The sequence below is a fragment of the Rissa tridactyla genome, chromosome 1, assembly GCF_028500815.1.
Source record: "Rissa tridactyla isolate bRisTri1 chromosome 1, bRisTri1.patW.cur.20221130, whole genome shotgun sequence".
NCBI lineage: Eukaryota > Metazoa > Chordata > Aves > Charadriiformes > Laridae > Rissa > Rissa tridactyla.
The window spans coordinates 218,621,167-218,640,787 of record NC_071466.1 but is presented as its reverse complement, the minus strand read 5'-3'; the positions used below and the strand labels follow the sequence as shown (position 1 = coordinate 218,640,787).

The window sequence follows — 19,621 nt, the reverse complement described above, 5'->3', positions numbered from 1 at the left end:
TCAATGGCCTTTAAGGTCCCTTCAACCCAAACCATCCTGTGATTCTGTGATACGCACTATGAGCATTTTAATACACTCGCTAGTGTTGCCTTGTCCTGAATCCGGCTGTGAGCTCTGGGGATCACCAACCCCCATCTCCTGCCTTCAGGCAGAGCTACAAAACCCAGAAGTCTCACCAGAAGCGGTTAAGTGATGCTACAATTTAACAGCAGTGCTAAATGGTTGCCACAAACGCCAGGAGTTAAGCAGAGCCTTAAGACTACTTACTGCAGTTTGTGTCTCTGGGGAGCTATCAGCAGTGACAATAGTAGCAGCAATTAGTTTAGCAAGAGTCCTCTGACAAGTACTTACGATTCCAGTGCTGTGAGAAGTGGATCAGGCTCAGGTATATCCTGGAGTTGATTGCTCTGGTCTCTGCTCAATCTTATGATATCACACAGGGTCTGGGAAGCATTTGATTGCCTCTGCAAACAAGGACACAGGGCACATTTCAGGGCTAACGGCTCAATTTGGCTCATTCTGGCCGCCAGAGGAAATTTAACGTAGCTGGGGATGCAAGAAACTGAATAAATCAATTTTTCAGAACAAGTGCTACCATGCTCTAGATTATTCATCTGTTAAATATAACGCTGATGTGAATTATTAGAAGCATTAACAGATTTTAAAATCAAAGAGGAGGCCTCCCTGAACGTAGCAATTAAATGCAGTTAAAGATTTCAGAAAGTGAGGATTCTTTTTTTATCTTCCTGACCAAGTGTGTTAACTCGCAAATTTCCCATACAAGCGTTTCATTCTTACTTCTCACTACTCAGGAGGTTTTCTTGCATGAAGAAAAATACATGGCTTGATAAAACCCTTTACAATTTAATTACTATGTATTAAAAGTCTCTAAAGTACTATTTTGATAACTTAATCGTCTCATTCTGGCTATCAATCAAAGCCTCTCTGTAGCACTGTATGTGTAAGACCTTGTGCTGTAATGTAGCATTCACCCGTAAGACAGCGCTGCCGAGGGCATACAGATCAGCGTGTTACTTCCCAGTTTTTCTCTCAGAAGGGGCAATTTTTGCTGTGATGAGTGAGGGAATCACCTTGTCGCATTAACACTACACCAAAAGAATCCCGGGCCTCCCCGTTCGCTTTGGAGCTGGCGCTGGCAGGAACCTGTTAAGCAGTGCCCCCATCTCAGCCAACGCGGGAGATCAGCGTCCTTCCTTCTGCTCCTCCTGCTCAGCATCAGGGAGGGCAGTCAACACCCAGACGGGCAATAATAGCGTAGGAAACTCAAATCCAGACCGAGAGCTCCTGGCTCGGATCTTTTGTAAAAATTATTGAAAGGAAAAAGAAAAGAGCACTCGTATAATTGAACACTCAGCATGCCTTGCTCGTGGGCCAAGAGAACTGCAACTTGCAGATTTTATGACGGAATACCTACTTACTTATGGTCTAAAAAGAATAGAAAGTTACAGCAAACTGGTTAAGTTAAAAAGTTTTCAACAGCCTGTTTCAAACAGCAGGTTCCTACCCAAACCCAAGTCAGTTACCACTGGCTGCAGATACCGAGATAAACCGATGCAGCAGCAGAATGACCTACAAAATTGGTAGTAAAATAAGTCAAAACACAAGACAGCATTTTAGTATTGAGCTTGGACGGACATCCTGTCCTCTGGCTGCCACACAGATTGTCTCCTTCCAGAAGTCACCTGGGCACTATGGAAGAGACAAGAGGTTCTTCTGGACCTTACAGGACCCACTACCCACAAAGCCCAGACTCAGTCCCGTCATACTCACGTCCTCGTCTTGGCTTGAATGGATCAGTTCCACGAGTCGCTGAATAATCTTTGCTTCATTAAGCCACTGGAGGGGAAGGAAGGGGAAAAGAAAATCCTTGTTTGGCATCACAGAATTCAAAACAAGAGGATCTTCGCGAAGCTTTGCATAGCACAGGCTCTTCAAGGAGGGAAAGCCCTTTCCTTCTAATTCGTAATCAAAGCCACGGGCAATGTGCAAACTCCCCGAGGCGCAAAGAGAGATGCGTTTTCATCTGCACCAGTACATACACCCTGCCCGTGGAATTAAAAATCCAAATACCTTTGGAAAACATGGAACAGATCAGTCATAAACATTATCGCATCTGAAGCAGCATCAGCATAATTATCAACGTGTTCTGCTCCGACCATTTCCTATTCTTACAGTCTTACCGCTGTTTACCTGAATAACTTCTCAGACTTTGAGATGATGCTACAACGCTGTTATTACACCCCGTCCCCTTGCTCGATGCCAACTCCAGACTACTTCCTTTTCCTAGTGCACGCTATCGCTTTATCTCCCTTTCCTGACCACATGCAAACCAAGAACGCCATCTGCAAATCATACCTCCGGGTCCTCCCCTCCCAGCCTCATCCGCAAGCTCAGCTTCTCATTTCCACCCAACCATTCCCACTCACACTTCTACGGTCGCCATCCCAGGCAAATGGCTGGATGTCTCACATCAATCCAACTAATCAGTGAAATCAGTCAAACTAATGCAGTCCCAGTTGCTTTTGAAATGACTGACCAAACATTAATTAAAAGGAAAAAGACTGCGGAGGTTTCTGCAGTGAAATGATCTCCCATCGCTCTTCAGATGAGTCATGGAGAAAACGAAGAGTCTCCTGCCTTCCCCGTCTCCCTAAGGAGGCTCTATGCGTATCTTCCCCCCTTGAACACTCATTTTTATGTTATCTATTCGCATGAATTCAGCTATAATCCTTACATAGACTCTTTACCAGCTTTGCTCTAATAACCTTCCTACAGATCTCCGCCTGTCCTCGACGATTCCATGTTGAGTACAATTATGTCTGACAAACCAAAATTCCAGATCACCATTTTCAGGGACTTTTCCCATGCATAACACTGCTGTTTTCCTACTAAGTCTGAGGTGCCTGAGTGTCTCCATTCTGGTGTCCCTTATTATTGCAAAAATACTCACGTTGTCCAAAACCCTACCCCACATACAGCTGGGAAACCAAGTATTTCCTTGAAGACCATGACCGACATCCAGCTTACCCAAAAGTTCAAAAAACTGGGTTCCCAGGACATTTCTCCTCACCAGTCTCTCTACCAACCCATCTCTTCAGATTCTTCCACTGGTTTCTAGATCCCCAGCATCAAAATTAAACTCCTGACCCTTCTTCTCCAGACCACCACAGTAGAGTTGATCCCTGCTCTGTCCTAATACATCAGTCTTGCCGTCTTCTTTCCACTAACAAAGCAAGTGTCCGTTCCCCCTTCGATCATTTAGTCTATGAGCACCTTTTCTCATCGCCCTGTGCCTGGATACGACTACTGATATCCTCCTTTCAAATCCGAAGACTCAGTCTTCTGATGACAGCTCAGGCAGCGTCAATTGGCCATTTACTGAAACAGCTTCATCAAGATTAATGAAATTCTCCTCATTTATATTTCCTAAAAAAGAGCTGCTCAAACCCATCAGTGATGCCTACAGGCAGCCTCTGCAATAAAAAAACCGACCCACCTCTCCTGCCCCTTCCTCCGTGCTCTATTTGCCCCTTTCGCTTTGCATCACCCGTCGCACCCCCCCGTCTGCACAGCACCAGCAGCAGCCCACATCCCGGCTGCAATCTCTGGGCATTCCCACAGTGTTAACACATTGCACAACTTCAATTAAAAAAAAAAAAAAGTATGTAATTTTTACCTGCAAGTTTCCCTTCTTCAAATAACAAGCTCCGTGGAGATGGTACATGGGGTGTTTCAGCCTGTTTGTTGCTTTTTGCAGAACCGACCTGCCAGCCCGTGTCAGCAGAGGAATTTTTTACCTACGGAAGTTCCACCTACCCTTACGACTTCCACGGCCCAGAAGAAAACTACTTATTAACACTCCTGCAGTAAGTGTATTTTCTTTCCCTCGCAGAGCACAGCAAGTTAAATCCCAGCCCCCTGCTGCAGTTTCAACTTTACTCTGTCCCAGCATCCTCCCCCGAGCCCCACACTGCTGAGCCTATGGGCCCGATTAACCACAAACGGGAGTTACACAGTAAGCGAGGAGAAGGTTTGCTCTTTTTGCCTGGGCTGCCATAACAGTGGGCTCTGGGGGGAGCTGGATGGCCAGAGAGAGAAGTCCTGAAGGGAGAGAAGCACGATCCTTCATCTGAACAAAGGAACTGCTGTTCCTGTGAACTGAGGGACACAGAAAATGAGATTCCAAAGAAAAAAACCCCAACTGAAATCATCTGTTAGGATCAGAAGAACAACACCAAAATCTGGTGACTGAAGAAGGACCTAGTAAACCCGGCAGAGGTCAGTTCCCCTGTCGTGAGGCTGCTGTTGAAGAGATGGACTTTGACATTCGCAAGAGAAGGAACACTCTGCGACTGGCTCCTCAAACGAAAGCGGTGACGCTCGCAGTACTCACCCACCCAGAGTGAAGCACGACAGCGTGACCCTCGGCATCCCCCTCGTGAGAGTCACAGCTGAAACACAGCCTCTCTGCCCAGGCGCCCCTCAGCAGCGTGTCACTCTTGCTGACGAACGACACACGTGTAAGCAATTCACGGACAGAGAACTTACAGCTTGGATTATTAGAATCACAGAATCGCCTGGGTTGGAAGGAAACTTCCAGATCATCGAGTCCAACCATCAACCTCACGCTGAGAAAAACCACCACTGACCCATGTCCCTCAGCACCGCGTCTGCCCGGCTCTGAAATCCCTCCAGGGATGGCAACTCCACCACTGCCCTGGGCAGCCTGGTCCAAGGCCGGACAACCCTTTCCATGAAGACATTTTTCCCAACATCCATCCTAAACCTCCCCTGGCACAACTTGAGGCCGTTTCCTCTTGTCCCATCGCCTTTTCCCTGGGAGAAGAGCCCGACCCCCCCTGGCTACCCCCTCCTTTCAGGGAGCTGCAGAGAGCGAGAAGGTCTCCCCTCAGCCTCCTCTTCTCCAGGCTGAACACCCCCAGCTCCCTCAGCCGCTCCTCACAAGACTCCTGCTCCAGACCCCTCACCAGCTCCGTTGCCCTTCTCTGGACACGCTCCGGCCCCTCGATGTCCCTCCTGGAGTGAGGGGCCCAAAACCAGACACAGCCCTCGAGGTGGGGCCTCACCAGTGCCCAGTACAGGGGGACGGTCACTGCCCCAGTCCTGCTGGCCACACTGTCCCTGATACAGGCCAGGATGCTGTTGGCCTCCTTGGCCACCTGGGCACACTGCTGGCTCATATTCAGCCACTGTCGACCAACACCCCCAGGTCCTTTTCTGCCGGGCAGCTCTCCAGCCTCTCTGCCCCAGCGTGGAGCCTCCATGGGGTTGGTGTGACCCAAGAGCAGGACCCGGCACTTGGCCTTGGTGAACCTCACACCATTGGCCTTGTCCCATGAATCCAGACTGTCCTGATCCCTCTGCAAAGCCTTCCTACCCTCCAGCAGACCAACACTCCTGCCCAACTTGGTGTCCTCTGTAAGCTGACTGAGGGTGCACTCGATCTCCAGTCCTATTCCCAGGAAAAGGAAGATGGCAAGACGTGGGACTGGCAAGCAGGAGGCAGCTGATGCAGGAGCTGTTTGCTGTCTGCAAACAAAGCCAGCTCCTGATCAGGGAGCGTTGGGCTTCTGCCCAACTGCTGCGGGGGAGCACCCGCACCACGTACGCTCAGGCACCACACAACAAGTAGGACATGGCAAACTGGTCCAGGCAAACCGGGACTCAGTGGTTAATGAGGCAGTGGGCACAGAAGGGGTGTGGAGGTGCTGCTCGAGGCTGGCTGGGACTGCAAGAACAGTGCAACCTTGGTGGTGACATGCAAGAGGCCACGGTCCCCACCACCAGCTGGGGCAACTAAATCTGGCACACAGGAGGCCTCAACCCACGTGGAGCTCCTGAGAGAGGGCACGGTCAATGGGTCCCAGGCTGCAGGGACTGCCTTGGTGGGCATGATGTCCCTCCTGAGTGACTGCTGCAGATGATGTCCCTCGCTCACAGCAGATGCACTCTCATCACGGCACTGTGCTGCCAGGTGATGGCAGTCATGGGTGGAGGTGAAAAGGAAATGTAATATTTAGATTCTGGATGAACAGAATATCAACAGGGTTTTTCTGCAGAGACCATGGAAACAGTCAGGGTTTCCAGGACCCTAATTTTTCATGGAAGAAGGAATAGCCAGAGACTACACAGGAATTAGAGGATGGAGACTCACAAATCAGGAGTGGCTGGAAGCTGGCGACATGGGAAAAGCTTTCATCACCAGGAGATGTGCACTTAGAGAACAGGCATAATGGCTTGGCGGTAACAGACGAGGAGGAACTGGTTTCCTCAAGGGAGTCATCAGAGCCACCTGAGCCCAAACCTCACCAACGGAAAAGGAAGTGGCAGATGAGCCTGGCTGGAGACTCCCTTCCGCAGGGAACCATGAACCCATGCACCAGCTGGGTTTGCTGTTTCGCCACAAACACTGCTCGCCAGCAGCTGGGACTCCCCCAGCACGTGGGGAGACTGCCATGGCTCATCCAGCCCTCGGACCACCGCTCCTTCCTCCTGACGCCACGAGTGCACCGACGCTGCTGCCAGGGGACATCCCAGGCATACCATGGCCCTGCCAGGGTGAAGCCCTGGATCAGTCCCTGTGCTGCCGGGCACATCCTTTGCAAGGTTCAACTCTCTCTGAGCTTCAGCTTTCCTAAGACCACCCTCGCCTGCTCGGGCAGCCTCTCACTGCTCTTCCACCATCTCAGCGCTGCCCGCAGGTGCGTGGGCTCAGGCAGGAGAGCCCTGCTCACACATGCGGACCTTCTCCCACGCCTGCTTGACTTTCCGCACATCAGGATGGACCATTCTGTCCAAGTACTAACTCTTACCTTTCTCTGCGATGACTTCCCTCCCACGTAACCTGCTACTAGGCTCAAGGACCAGACAGACCTAACAGCAGAGGTTACCAGTAAAAAAAAAAAAGTCAATACTGACAACCAGTACTTCTAAGTGTTCTCATTAAAAATGTGGAAAATGGGAAAAACACAACCTTAGTAAGTTTGTGAACACCACCACACTGGGGGGCAGCAGTTGATACACAGGAGGGGAGGAACCTAGGGAAGCTGTAGAAATGGCCCAGGAGGAACCTCAGAAGTTCAAGAAAGGCAAAACGCAAAGTCCTGGACGGGGGATGGAGTAACGGGGTGGGAGTCAGCTAGCCAGGAAGAGCTCGCAGAAAAGGCCCAGAGAGCCCTGAGAGGACCCATCACCCCAGGAGTCAGCGTTGTGCCCCTGGGACGGCCAGCAGTGTGAGAGCAGGGATTGCTCCCCTCCATTCACCACCACCGAGACCCATCAAGATACTGGGTCGTGGTGGGGCTCGCGAGCACAGGAGAGACATTGCAATAGGGCAGCAGGTCCTGTGGAGGCCCCTGGGATGGTCGGGGCTGGAGCACATAAGATCAGACAAGAGGCTGAGAGCAGGATTTGCTCGGCCCAGAGAGGAGAAGATGAAGGGGAGACCCTACTGTGGTCTGTGACTGCTCAGTTGGGTGGGGTGAGACGATGGAGCCAGGCTGCTCTCGGAGGTGCCACGATGGGATGAGAGGTACAAGATACAACAAGGGAAAATCCAACTGGGTATTAGGAAAAAAAACCTCCACCCGAGGGTGATCAAACACTGGAAGAGGGGCCAGACAGGTCTCCAGTTCCGGAGATACTGAAAACCCTGGATAAGGCCTTGAGCAACCTCCTTAATGGGACCTACTCGAAGAGGCAACTGGACCTTCTTGGGGGCCTTCCAACCTGCATTATGTGATGAATGAATCTCCTTGAGGTCTCACAGAGTCAATGCTTAAGAAAGTCTGTTATATTAGGACTTCAACAAAACTTAGTTTTCTTAAACCTGCTGAAAATATACCCAACACTGTGACTTTGGCTCGGATATTCCAAATCAGACACAATAAAAGAAAATTCGTGCTTTATTATTAAAGATGGTAGTCAACAAGGGACTCGGCAGCAACCAACAGGCCAAGTTATCTATCTTTCAAGGATCACAACATCAGCAGTCGCTTCACTGAAATACTGACATGAAACTTTCCTCAGCTGAGGACTGATCTTGCAGTAGGACAATTTTTGTACAAGAGAAAGATATCCACGTTAGTCTCATCCAGCCCTGGGAGCTACCGCTTCTCGAGGGCAAAGACAGCATAAAGAATATGCCCTTTTTATTCTTTTAGTTTGTTAACTGTGAAAGTAACGGGAAAAAGCGGGACAAGGTGCAGTAGGGTTTTTTTCTGTGCTATGATCACTATCCATGTTAGACTGACAAAAAGGGCACCTGGCTACAAGTGGTGAAAACTGGGGGATGAGTTCAACCCCAGAGGCGCTGAGCCTGTGAGGGGTTTCGGCAGAAGCCACGGTCCACGCCTGGGTGCTCTTCACCAGCACCCAGGGAGAAGAGATGGATCCAGCCAGAAGAAGCAGATTTCTCTTCGGAATAACAGGGATCACAATCTCCCGATTACCAAGGAAATCGTGTCAGGGATGGTGAATGGTGTAACCCACTCTGTGACCCACAGGTGGGGTTTTGGGGGGAGATCCCAGTGACTCGCTGTGCTCCGGCTGAGCCATAGCGGATCCTCTCCTCCAGACCTGAGTCGGGAGGACAGGCTAATGCTCCTCAGTGGAATTACACAACAGAAGCTGGATTTTGTCACTAAGGCAAGCGCGAGGAGATGAAGTGCAGAAGAGATATCCAGAATAACTGTGTCCGCTTCACATCAATTCCCAGTTCATGCCAGACATGGAGTCTTCTCACAGTGGTCGTGCCTCTTCTCATTTTTCTAGGTAAGACTTTATGCTAGTAACACATGGACAGAGGACAGACTTCTTTGATGACACTTATCTGTTCTGGTATTAAAAATGCTTCAAGGAGCAACCCGTATCTGAGCTTTCTTGCTGCAGAAGTAGTAAATTATTTAAAGTCAATATTATTTGTTTCACAAATCCACAGAGACGTTTCAGGATCAAGTGACACCAACCAAAGAGAATATGTTGTCACCCATCTGCACGATGTCAGATTCGTCCAAAGGTATGAAAACGAAGGTGCCTGAAAGACAAGCCTGCTGGAAGGACCTCCTTAGAGGTTTCTGATGAAGACTCTTCTAGGATTTTCAGTTGTGAGAGTTCAGGAACAGGGAGGAGACAGGGCTGTAAAGACGCAGTGTAGCCAACAGGTTATTTCCCTTACATCACACCTGCCCGTGGGCTGCTGCATCTGGAGGCTTCCTTGCCCTGAGCTGGGCAGAAGCCCCACTGTACAGAAGTATGGAGGACCAGCACGTGCTACCCAAGGCATTTTCCTGATGGCACAGCTCTCCAAAACAACAACATCTGAGCTACACAAACAAAGCATTCCTCTGTCATGCATGAGCAGAGGGAAATGGGTAAGGAATTATCATACTTTCACATGTTAACTGTATGCCCTCAATTACAGATCAGGGAAGAAAAAGGGGAAAACTACCACAAACTGTAGTTCTACAGTTCAAGAATGTATAAAATGGCACTGCCACCTTCTTTCTGCTCATACTCATCCACTTATCTTCTGCCCCTTTCTCCTCCCTTATTGCACAAGTCCATGCAGGAGAAAAAAAAACCCAACAACAAATCAAGGAATTGGGACGGCCGAAAATAATCCTGGCAGAAAATACAAGTAGAAGAGAGGTGTCTTCAGTTGGATCAATTCCCTGTGCCGTGTCACCTTACAGCCACATGAACACTTCAGCTGGCGAGGATCCAAGAGGAGCTGGACGGGCAGCACAAGCAGTAAGAGGGTGAAAGCAGGACAGCCTCTGGCTGCGGCAACGCCAACTTACGGCGCTCGGGGAACTGCTGGCCCAGCCTCACTCGGCACTGGAAGACAAACGCTCGCCCTAGGACAGTGAGAACCTCCACCCTGGCAAGGGGTAGACAAGGCAACTTCAAGCACACCCTTCAGAAGGTCCATTGAGTAGAAAACCGAGCAGAGAAGGGAGCCACCAGCACTGCCCTGCTACCACAGCCTAAGGATCTCTAAAATGGAAAGCCAGAGAATTGAGACTCACGTGCAATTATCGGGGAGTCTCTAACGTACCAGTCAAAGCGACAACATGGACATCAAATCCCTAAGGAAAGATGCTGTGGGACTTGTCATGCAGAATATGATTTTGTTTAACTTAAAACTTGAAATATCATCTACATAAATCCGACGCTGTAAAACGCTACCTTTCCAGAGAGCAAGAAACATAGAACAAACCAACTGAATTTCACTGTCAAGTGGAAAAGTGGTCTTTTCACACCCCAAAGTGATGTACCCTCGACTGCAGCACTTTCCAGTGAAAAACGCTGCTTCCTAAACTCTACTTGGACAGCAAAGCTTTTAGCTTTTGCTAAGTCACACAAACACAACATAGAAGGCGTTTTGTTGTTCAGACGACATTCATATTCTACTGGGGAAGTAGCTGGAGCGTAGCCTGGAGACCTGATGTAATGTTAGACATCTGCAGACACCATCCCATACCAGAGCACACCAATACTAGGGAAACCTTAAAATACTAAGTTTAATTGTGTCACTGTGCTACAGCACAGACAAACAGCTAGCCCAAAACCCATGGCACAGAACGTCTATCCAAACCAGTGGCTGCTGCATGGAGGAAGGTGCGCAGATGGGGAAAACCCTGAATGTGGCACGTAAAGACACACTGCAAACACCCAGTGTGCAAGCGAATGACATCTGCATGCAGGCTCAACGCATGGACAGAGCAATCCATCAACTGTGAACTGTTTAATGGAAGATGGCCACACACAGGGGATTATCAGACACAACATATAGGAAGTTAATTAAATGCACACAAATCATAGAATCATAGAATGGGTTGGGTGGGAAGGGATCTTAAAGATGATCCAGTGCCACCCCCTGCCCTGGGCAGGGACACCTCCCACCAGCCCACGTTGCTCCAAGCCCCGTCCAACCTGCCCTTGAACCCCTCCAGGGATGGGGCAGCCACAGCTTCTCTGGGCAACCTGGCCCAGGGGCTCACCCCCCTCACAGCAAAGGATTTCTTCCCGATATCTCATCCCAATCTCCCCTCTTCCAGTGTAAAACCCTTCCCCCTCGTCCCGTGGCTCCCCTCCCTGAGCCAGAGTCCCTCCCCAGCTTTCCTGAAGCCCCTTTAGGGACTGGAAGGTCTCCCCGGAGCCTTCTCTTCTCCAAGCTGAACCCCCCCAGCTCTCTCAGCCTGTCCTCATAGCATAGATGTCCCAGCCCTCCGATAATCTTCATGGCCCTCTGCTGGACCTGCTCCAACAGGTCCATGTCCTTCTTGTGCTGAGGACTCCAGAGCTGGACGCAGTGCTCCAGGTGGGGTCTCACCAGCTCAGATCCAGATCAGGAGATAGCCGGACACTGCTCTGCCGTTCGATAAGGGCTACAACGGTTTTACTGTTACCATCTAATACACCGCGCAACAGACCGCCTTCTCCCAAATTTCCACAGTTGGGAGAGGGAGAAGAGTGGGTGAGCAGGAGTGAGAATCTGGCAGGATCAGCCAACTGCGGCTGTAGGAGTTCCTGAAAAATTAATAATAATACTTTTCCTCTTGCTGAAACTCAAAAGAGCCTGATACCTCTCTGGGATGACCGGCATCCCAAAGGCAGATGAAGACTGCCTTGAGACACCACGCAATTCCCAACCACTCTGACTACCGGCTGACATACAGTATTTTTTTCCTGATGTGATGAAAAGCTAAAGCAGTCCATGAAGCGTAACTTTTATTTCTACTACCTACCCAAAAATGAAGATTGCAAATTAACTTTTCTGGAGACTTAAGTTTCTGAATATATTGCCAAAATTGTCGGTAAGTGGGTTCTCCAAACATTCAGTCCCAAATTTCAATATTGCTACTGCTTTCTGTTTTTCTGAGAAGTCCTTAAGCCATGAGATTTTTAAATGCTTGGGGATAATACATATATTAAGACTACTTGGAAAAAAAACCCACTTCTAGTGCCACTTGGTATCTTCAGTTCATTTTCATTTCTTTTTGACTGTGTGAAATCTTTAACACGTGGAATTAACCTGATAAGATGGGGTTAAAACATACCCCGTCCAGATCTGCCTGTCTATGGATGGTTAATATTTGAAGCCTGGATATTTGGACATTTCCTGGATGAAACTTCCAGGAGAAACGCTACTCACTTAAAATGCCATTTTAACATCAGAAGAAAAAATAATTGCATTTATCTTGGTAACGCTTTTATGTCGCGCTACTGCAATGTCCATCCCACACTGGTGAGCCCAGCCTGGCCCCAGTAGCTCAATGGGTCTCACCAGTGCTGAGCAGAGGGGAGCAATTCCTGCCCTCGGGCCATCACCACCTGGGATGGGGCTGGCCTTTGCTGCAAAGGTGCGTTCTCTTCCAGTGAACCCTCCGTCATCCCCCGTCAACTCATTTCTCGAAGGCTTTTTCCTCCCAGCTCCTCTCTTGGTATTAGTCTTTGATGTCTAACCAACTCAGCTGCTCCCTTTCCTCTCAAAAACCCAAGCCCTCCCTTCACGGGTGAATGCCCGTGCAGGTCCGTAAGGATCGATTTGTGCCTGTGTTGTTTTCCGTCTCTGTAAGAGCGTGTGTACTGCAGGACGCACCGTAAGGCTGCCAGGAGGAAGGCAGTGGTCACATCTGTCCCAGGGCTCTGCAAAGAACCTGCTCAGCGATGGGGTGGTCAACGGTCCAGACACAGAAGACCCAGGCAGCCAAGTTTGCCAAACATACAAATCCTGCTGTGGGCTTCAGTGACTCCAGTACAGCATTCCATACGGCACACCGCTCTTCTGCTTTACTGACAGGGAGCTAAAGCAGGCTTTTTTCCTCCAGTCCTGCATATCTGCCCACAAAAGGGGGCTGAGGCGGCCTCACCCAGACTGGGCTACGAGGGGAGAAAAACTCGTCCTACCTGTACAGCAAACTAAGCGTCTCAACGGGATATTTTATAAGGCTGCCTATTAAAGAGGAGGGGGAAGGAGGAGGCATGAGATATCATCTCCACAAGTCACACACATGGCGAGGAATTAAACAAATTACTGTCCCAAATGGTCAGTCTGAAATTCTGAACACTGGGAAAGATTACAAGTTTCCTTTGTCAAAGCTCGACAGCAAAAACAGCTCGAGTAAATAGTGGTTGCTAGATGGAAAAATGAGTTGAGAAGTCTTCCCTGCCAGTGACTGGGCCAGGCTTGCTCCGCCGTGTGAGCCACGAACAGGCTGAAGCACCCAAAGTAACCGACGTGCAGACTCTAGCACTAAGAAAAACAGTTCTCAGAAGAGTGGATCCGCTCTCACAATAAACGACAAAAAAGAATCCTATTCCTTTAAGACACAAACAAACAAAACCCCTCATTCCCAATCTTGTAGAGAAAAAGCAGCAGTAGATTCTCACATTCAGCACTTCCTGCCGTAGCGTCGCGGGCTCCACGCAGCTGATCAGACGGAGCAGGAGGTCCATCATTGCCGATGTATCTATATGCTTTAGCACCAGGCTAATAAATTTGTCTTTTCTCCGTAAAAATGCAATCACCTAAGAACAAAAGTGTCATCATCAGTTTAGCAGAGCACAGAGACAGGGCACACAGAACTTCCTACACCTCCCCTTCTGCTCTCAGCCCCCCACCCTGCCGCAGCCAGGCTGCTGGGTTCAGGAATTCTCCAGAGAAGGAGAGAGTAACGTCCTCGTTTGCAGGCAATGCTCACGCAGACCTTTTTAGCTGTCGTTTCTTTCCTCTGTGCCACAAAGAAACCCAAGCCCACAGAAATAAGAAGCTGGTGAAGCTGGAGAATTTTTCATTCCACTACGGCTCTCTGACAGCCTTCATTTAAAAAAATCCATTTTGAATTGGAACACAGTATTCCTAAAACACCGTTCAGCTCATGCTTCAGCACCCCTTTTATCGGCATGAGACTGAGGCGTTGTTTGTGTAACGGGATGATTCTGGGCACGGATCAAAGGGGACATCAATATGCCGGAGTACGAAAAAGAAAGCTTTAGCTGTGGCACAGGAATATCCCAGATCTGAGACCAAAACCACGCAAAGGTGTGCAAATGAGCCGGCACCTCCCTCACCTGAGGAAGCCCGAAGAAACTTTTCAGGGCCTATGTCCCAATTCCAGCTTTAACGAGCACACTGAGCTATTTTTCAACTCTAGGAATAAACCAAGATCACGAGGGTAGCGATGCTACTGCCACACACACGAACAACGTTAGCAAATTCATTTGTGCTTACGCGTCAGGACAAATCTAATCACTACCTGTTCCGTTTTTCTTGCAATGAGATTCCCAATAGTCTTACTGAAGAAACTGGCAAGCAAAGGGTTGAGGGGAGGCTCGTGATCCAGGAAGTCATAGAGGATGTTCAGCAGAGTTTCATCCCCTCCCAGCTTGTCGTTGATCTGCGGCACGTCGGAGGTGAGCAGTTCGCAGGCTGTGTTCGGGTACCTGCAAGGACAGAGCCAGAGCAACTAAGGGTGAAATGAAAACTCTCAAGAAAACCTTCCCTTTCTCAAGTTATAAAGAGCAGGAGGATCGCCCTTGCTGCAGGCGGGGCGGGGCGGAACCAAACCACCCAAAAAACAAGGGGCATCTACCTTTACAGCAAGGAAACACCATTTCCTGGAGCACACCGTGTCTCTCTCAACCCCTGAATTATGCATCGCGGCTGCCTTCAAATCGCACTTCTGATTTTCAAAAGTGATGCTTAATCAGTTTCAATACACTTACAATCTCTTAAGGTCTTTTAACATACGTCTATTTGCACAACTAAAATTAACCCCAGAGTCGAAGGTTGATTTGAAGAATGCATATTTTAGCAGGTTTCTGTAACGTTTCTGAAAAATTATTCATTCCACTACTGCAGCTGAATTAAAAATGAGCATCATTTTTTTTTTTTAAATCAAGAGGACAGGAATTTAGAGACAGAACATTAGATCTAACACAAAACTCCTACCAAATGAGCACACACTATGTACAAGAGCACGTAATTCACGGCCAACCTTCTGAGTTCCAGTTTTTCAGTGATGTCTACAATCTTCTGTAAAATTAACTTGTTTCTCAGAAAATATTACTGTGCCTGGTTTAGATAATTTTGCTCACTTAAATCAGAATATGAAATGATATTCGACAGCTAATGAAATCCTTTATTTTCCTGACCTTGTTTCTGGCTCTTCCAGGTGGTGCTTCTAGAAACGGGTTACATTTACGATCAGAAAAGTTAATAACGTGTTTATAATTAATATTATGCTTATAATTAGACAAAGTCTCAAATATCAAAGTGCAGACGCACAAAGCAATACTCTAAAGTCAACGCAAAAGAAAACACTTTTTGGGGACTGTTAGTTTTGCCGAAGGACTACGTTTCCTCGGGCTGAGGTCGCAGACGGGTCCCGGCTCCACTCCGCGCCCCTGCCCCAACTGCCCCCCTCCGTCACCCACGCCGCGGGGGGGCTGAGCAGGGCACGGGGGGCTGTCACCCACGCACGCTGCCACACCGACATTCATCTGGCCAGTCTTTAGTTTTTTAAAACGCGATTTCAGCGTTTCATTGTTAGATCAGTGTCTTAATTCCATATTGTAGCTACTGTCCATGGATAAAAAGGGCTTAAGAGAACTCCTTCGACAAAGGCCTCGCCACCATCACCCAGAAGTTACTGTAACGAGAAACAGCAGTTCGTTAGCGCTGTGAAATCCAACCTAGCGCTGAACTTCAGCACTATTTTCACAGTTTCAGTGATATATATGATCCCAGAGCCAAAAGGCAGCTGGACTTTACTTTTAAACCGTGACTGACTCTTACCCCGCTAATTGTTTAAAGCCCGCCGGGGCGCGCTCGGCTGGTCGGGCAGCCCCGAGCACAAAGCAGCGATGCTCAACACCCAGCTTCCCACGGAGCGCCAGCTCCTATCCATGACTCCTAAGGCAGTTTTGATCCGTTATCAAGCGATACAGATTAAAAATAAAAGCCACTCTTTACCATTTGACTGCTTTCTGTCTGTAAGCAGAGCTAGTTACCTTGGGTTTTTTTCAAAAGCAGAAAGAAAATATGCTTTGTACTTAAAAACTGGCCAGTTCAATTAACATTAAAAAAAACCTACAGTACGACCTTGCTACAAACGTGCATACGTTAAGTAGTGCTTTCACCTTCCAAATAAAAATTGTGCCATTCCATGAGACACAAACCCAACAGATTTCCCACTTTTAGTAACTACGCAAGGTCTACCGCCAAGATCAATACAAAACACTCCTGCAAAAATGCGACTGTTTCTACGCCGCAAAGGGAACACCTTCACTTTGGTAGGACGGTTAAGCTGAAACAGTATTTCGAGACGCAGCAAGAATTTTTTCTTGCCTTAATCTCAAAGGAAAAACGGGGGCAGCGGAGCACGGCGGAGGTGACTGGGTGCCTCCCACATGGTTGCCACCTTTGCCGTAGGACAGGTCAGCATGTAACAGAGTCCGGGTTGCAGCACTCACCTGCTGGGTTTTTTTCCCCTCCCTTAGCCAAAATTAGTCAGATTTCTGCTGTGAACCTCATTAACAGAAAAATCAAGGGGAAATTGTAACAGCCCCTCCCAAATTTGAACTGGGACCCTCTGCTCTGAGCTTTGGTATCCCACCTTCCCTGTCAGGGAGGAATTGGGGAATTACTGTAGGTCTTGGGAAATTTCAGCTGTTCTTGGGGTGACAATACGGACACATGGATTGCCGGGAATCATACAAAGGGAAAAATATGGCGTCACTGTGTGAATTCACAGTATGCTCATGTCTCCAGCAGAACATGCCATCGCATAAAGAAACTGCCAGGACCATTGTGAGGACCAGACACGGGAAAGGACACTTGTTGGGTTGATCCCAGGCGCTGTTGTTGGCACGTGCACCTCTGCTGAGAGAGACCCACAGCTCTCTCCACCTGCCCGTCCTTCCCAGGGGTTTGCCTTGGCTATACCGGGAGTTACGGGCACATGGCTTCCATCCCAGAGCCGTGGCTTAACCAGCAGGATGCTCGGCTGGCCATTGGCTCTCTCCCATTCCCAGCTCCAGTCGGAGCTTCCATTCAGTTGTTGTGCTCTCAAGGGCATCACACTGTGCCCACCTTTACCTTAATCATCGGCACTGGGCTGGTTTTGTTATATTCATTGAACAGAATTTTTATTTGGGAAGAAATTCCACACCTCGACCTTCACAATTTAAGTCTTACTGTACTCCTCACAGTTCCATTTGGTTCTTAACAAGGAAAATACTTCTTGTCCTGAAGGTGTGAAGACAAGTGTTAAAGGGCAGCAATAGCTTCCCCAGTACCTATGCTGAACCGCTGCCTGTAGAGCCTTGTGCTCTCAACCGCGGACGCACGCCTCCCCTGTTCACTGAGCATTTCCAGCGTGCTGCCCGCCAGGGCTCCAGCGCCTTCCCCGGCACGTAAAAGCTCATTTGAAGCCCGTCAATGCGCACGTGTAACTTGAGCCATCAGCACTGACTGTATTCACTCGAGTGCTGCCTGGCCACATAACATCACAAGGTCTCTCTGCCTTTCAACTAACCAAAGTAATTTTGCATTAGCAACTTTCTACATTTGTAATTCCCCTTTTATTTCATGCGTGACTATATCAAACAGCACAGGACTCAGCAGTGCAAAACCAGAAAGCTGGAACCGGCCGTTCTTCCCTCATCTGTAGTTCTTTTCTTTAAACAGTGATTAATTGATGACAGAACACTTCCCTGTTATCCCACGACAGCTTCTTTTCAACAGCCTTTGATAAGGGTCTTTATCTTTTCAGGGCTGTATCAACATTATCTGTGTGTTTCACTGACTCCATCAAACTCAGCTCCTGACCTTGACGCCTGTCGTCCCGCCACAAAGGCAGGACCGTGGATGGCCAAGAGCTGCATCTGGAGACCTGCCTGTGAATCACAGCACTAGACCATGAGATTTTTGGCGTGCACAGTGCAGAAGCCAGATTTACTGGCTCACAGACCCTTCTTAAGAGCTGGTGCCCTGTCTGACACTTCCATCCCACTGGCTTTCAGGTTGGCCAGGTGAGCAAGTTCATATTTGAGTTCCTCTAAATCACTCGGGTGAAGACCAGCCGCTCCAAACAACTGTTCTACTGATTTTGTTCCGCAGACGCTCCAATTTGAGACAGTTCTTCAGACTATTCCCCTGTAAAGAGAGACACCACTTGGGAATCTCCTGGGAAGTCTCTGAAGTCAGCACCAACACGGACGGTTTAATTAGATTTTCCGCTATGATCCTATCTTCCTTTTCACACTTGGATCACCCACCCGCCCTACACATTCTCGGAGAGGCTTCCTTATTTTCATGGGTTTAGAGTGTTAGGTGCTTGCCTTTGGCAAACTGCTTCTCAAAATCCCTTCATCCAGTCTCACAGATTACCTAGCCACAGTATCCTTTTTCCATATCTGGACACGACTTCCCTTTGGTGAGGAGGTACTTTTACCTCCAACGGGTTATTTGTTTTTAACCAAGCCCGTTCTCTACATCGGAATTTTTTAAAATCTTGGTAACACAAGCTCTGCATTTACCACAAGCCACTAAAACGTTTCCAGGCCAGCTGTGAGCTTTTTACCCTTTCACAGACCCATTTACTTCCTAACCAGCCACCTCATATTTATGTAGCTCCATTCCTAAAAGTTAGAAAAACAAACCCCAGGCCCACGATAATGCTGTTTATGTCTTTTCTGCTCCTACGAGGATGTTAAATCTGAGTACATTATGGTTACTATTACAAAGTGATTTTACAACAGTTACGTTTCTTAGAGCCCCCAAGGGTATATGAAGAGTTATTTCTCCTTTTTCTGGCTCATTGCTCCATGCGAAAGGCATTCACGGCTCCTAAAAATCCATGCAGCGTGCCTCCCTGGGATGTAGATGCTGTCGACGGGGGGATAATGAGACCCCGCATTGTTACAGCACGTTCTGCTCCTGCAGCTTTTACAGTCCCCGAGTCTCCCAGGGTCAGATCTAATACTTCTCCCTTTCCATCGAGCACCGCACCCCCGCCACACGGGTCCCCTGCACCAGCCATCGTACCTCAGAGACGCCGTGCTCTGTCCCCCCAGCCCACTCCTGCGCCACCAGGCTCTGCCCTGCGCTGCATTCAACCCCACACGGTCCCAACAGGTTTATGAGACACCCCAGTACGTCAGCAAGCTCATTATAAATAGACATCACAATTCAAACAGTTTATACACTTCTCCGATCGCTACAGGTGTTCGTCTGGTTGCTGAGTTTCGCACGCTACGCTGAGACGGGGATTTACTGCTGAGTTTTCCTCTTCGCAGTTTCCCTTCTGAACTTTATGAACTTCCATCCCACCGACGTTTCAAGAATAAAGTATTTTGATGATTCCATTTCCACAGCACGCATCACTTGGAGCTGCACGTCCTTCCAAACCTATCAAGTTTCTCCCCTGTTCCAGTTTAAAATCTTTCATAACCTTTTCTGAAGAGCCAAAAATTGGATTCCATTTGGATTTAGACAGAGTCCATTCTTCCTGATTAGTCTTTATTTATTCCAAAGGCTTCCCCCAGTTCCTCATAAGCTTAAGCCCTCTCT

At 48.6% G+C, this 19,621-nt stretch overlaps 1 protein-coding gene across 6 annotated transcripts in view; it reads right to left on the bottom strand.

Moving 5' to 3' along the window:
• The window catches only part of PPP6R2 (protein phosphatase 6 regulatory subunit 2), a 120,432-nt gene that overhangs the window by 51,309 nt on the left and 49,502 nt on the right, over positions 1-19,621 (bottom strand). For 5 of the 6 annotated variants that reach the window (XR_008466165.1, XM_054200002.1, XM_054199995.1 and 2 more), the window contains 4 exons: positions 14,304-14,490; positions 13,438-13,575; positions 1,792-1,857; positions 352-464 (listed from right to left, as the gene is read on the bottom strand). Coding sequence is in view for 5 of the 6 variants with exons in the window: in XM_054200002.1 (XP_054055977.1) it covers positions 352-464; positions 1,792-1,857; positions 13,438-13,575; positions 14,304-14,490 (504 nt within the window). In the remaining variant the exon portion in view is untranslated. Of the gene's footprint in view, positions 1-351; positions 465-1,791; positions 1,858-13,437; positions 13,576-14,303; positions 14,514-19,621 lie in introns of all 6 variants that reach the window. The other variant, XM_054200019.1, reaches the window with a different exon arrangement.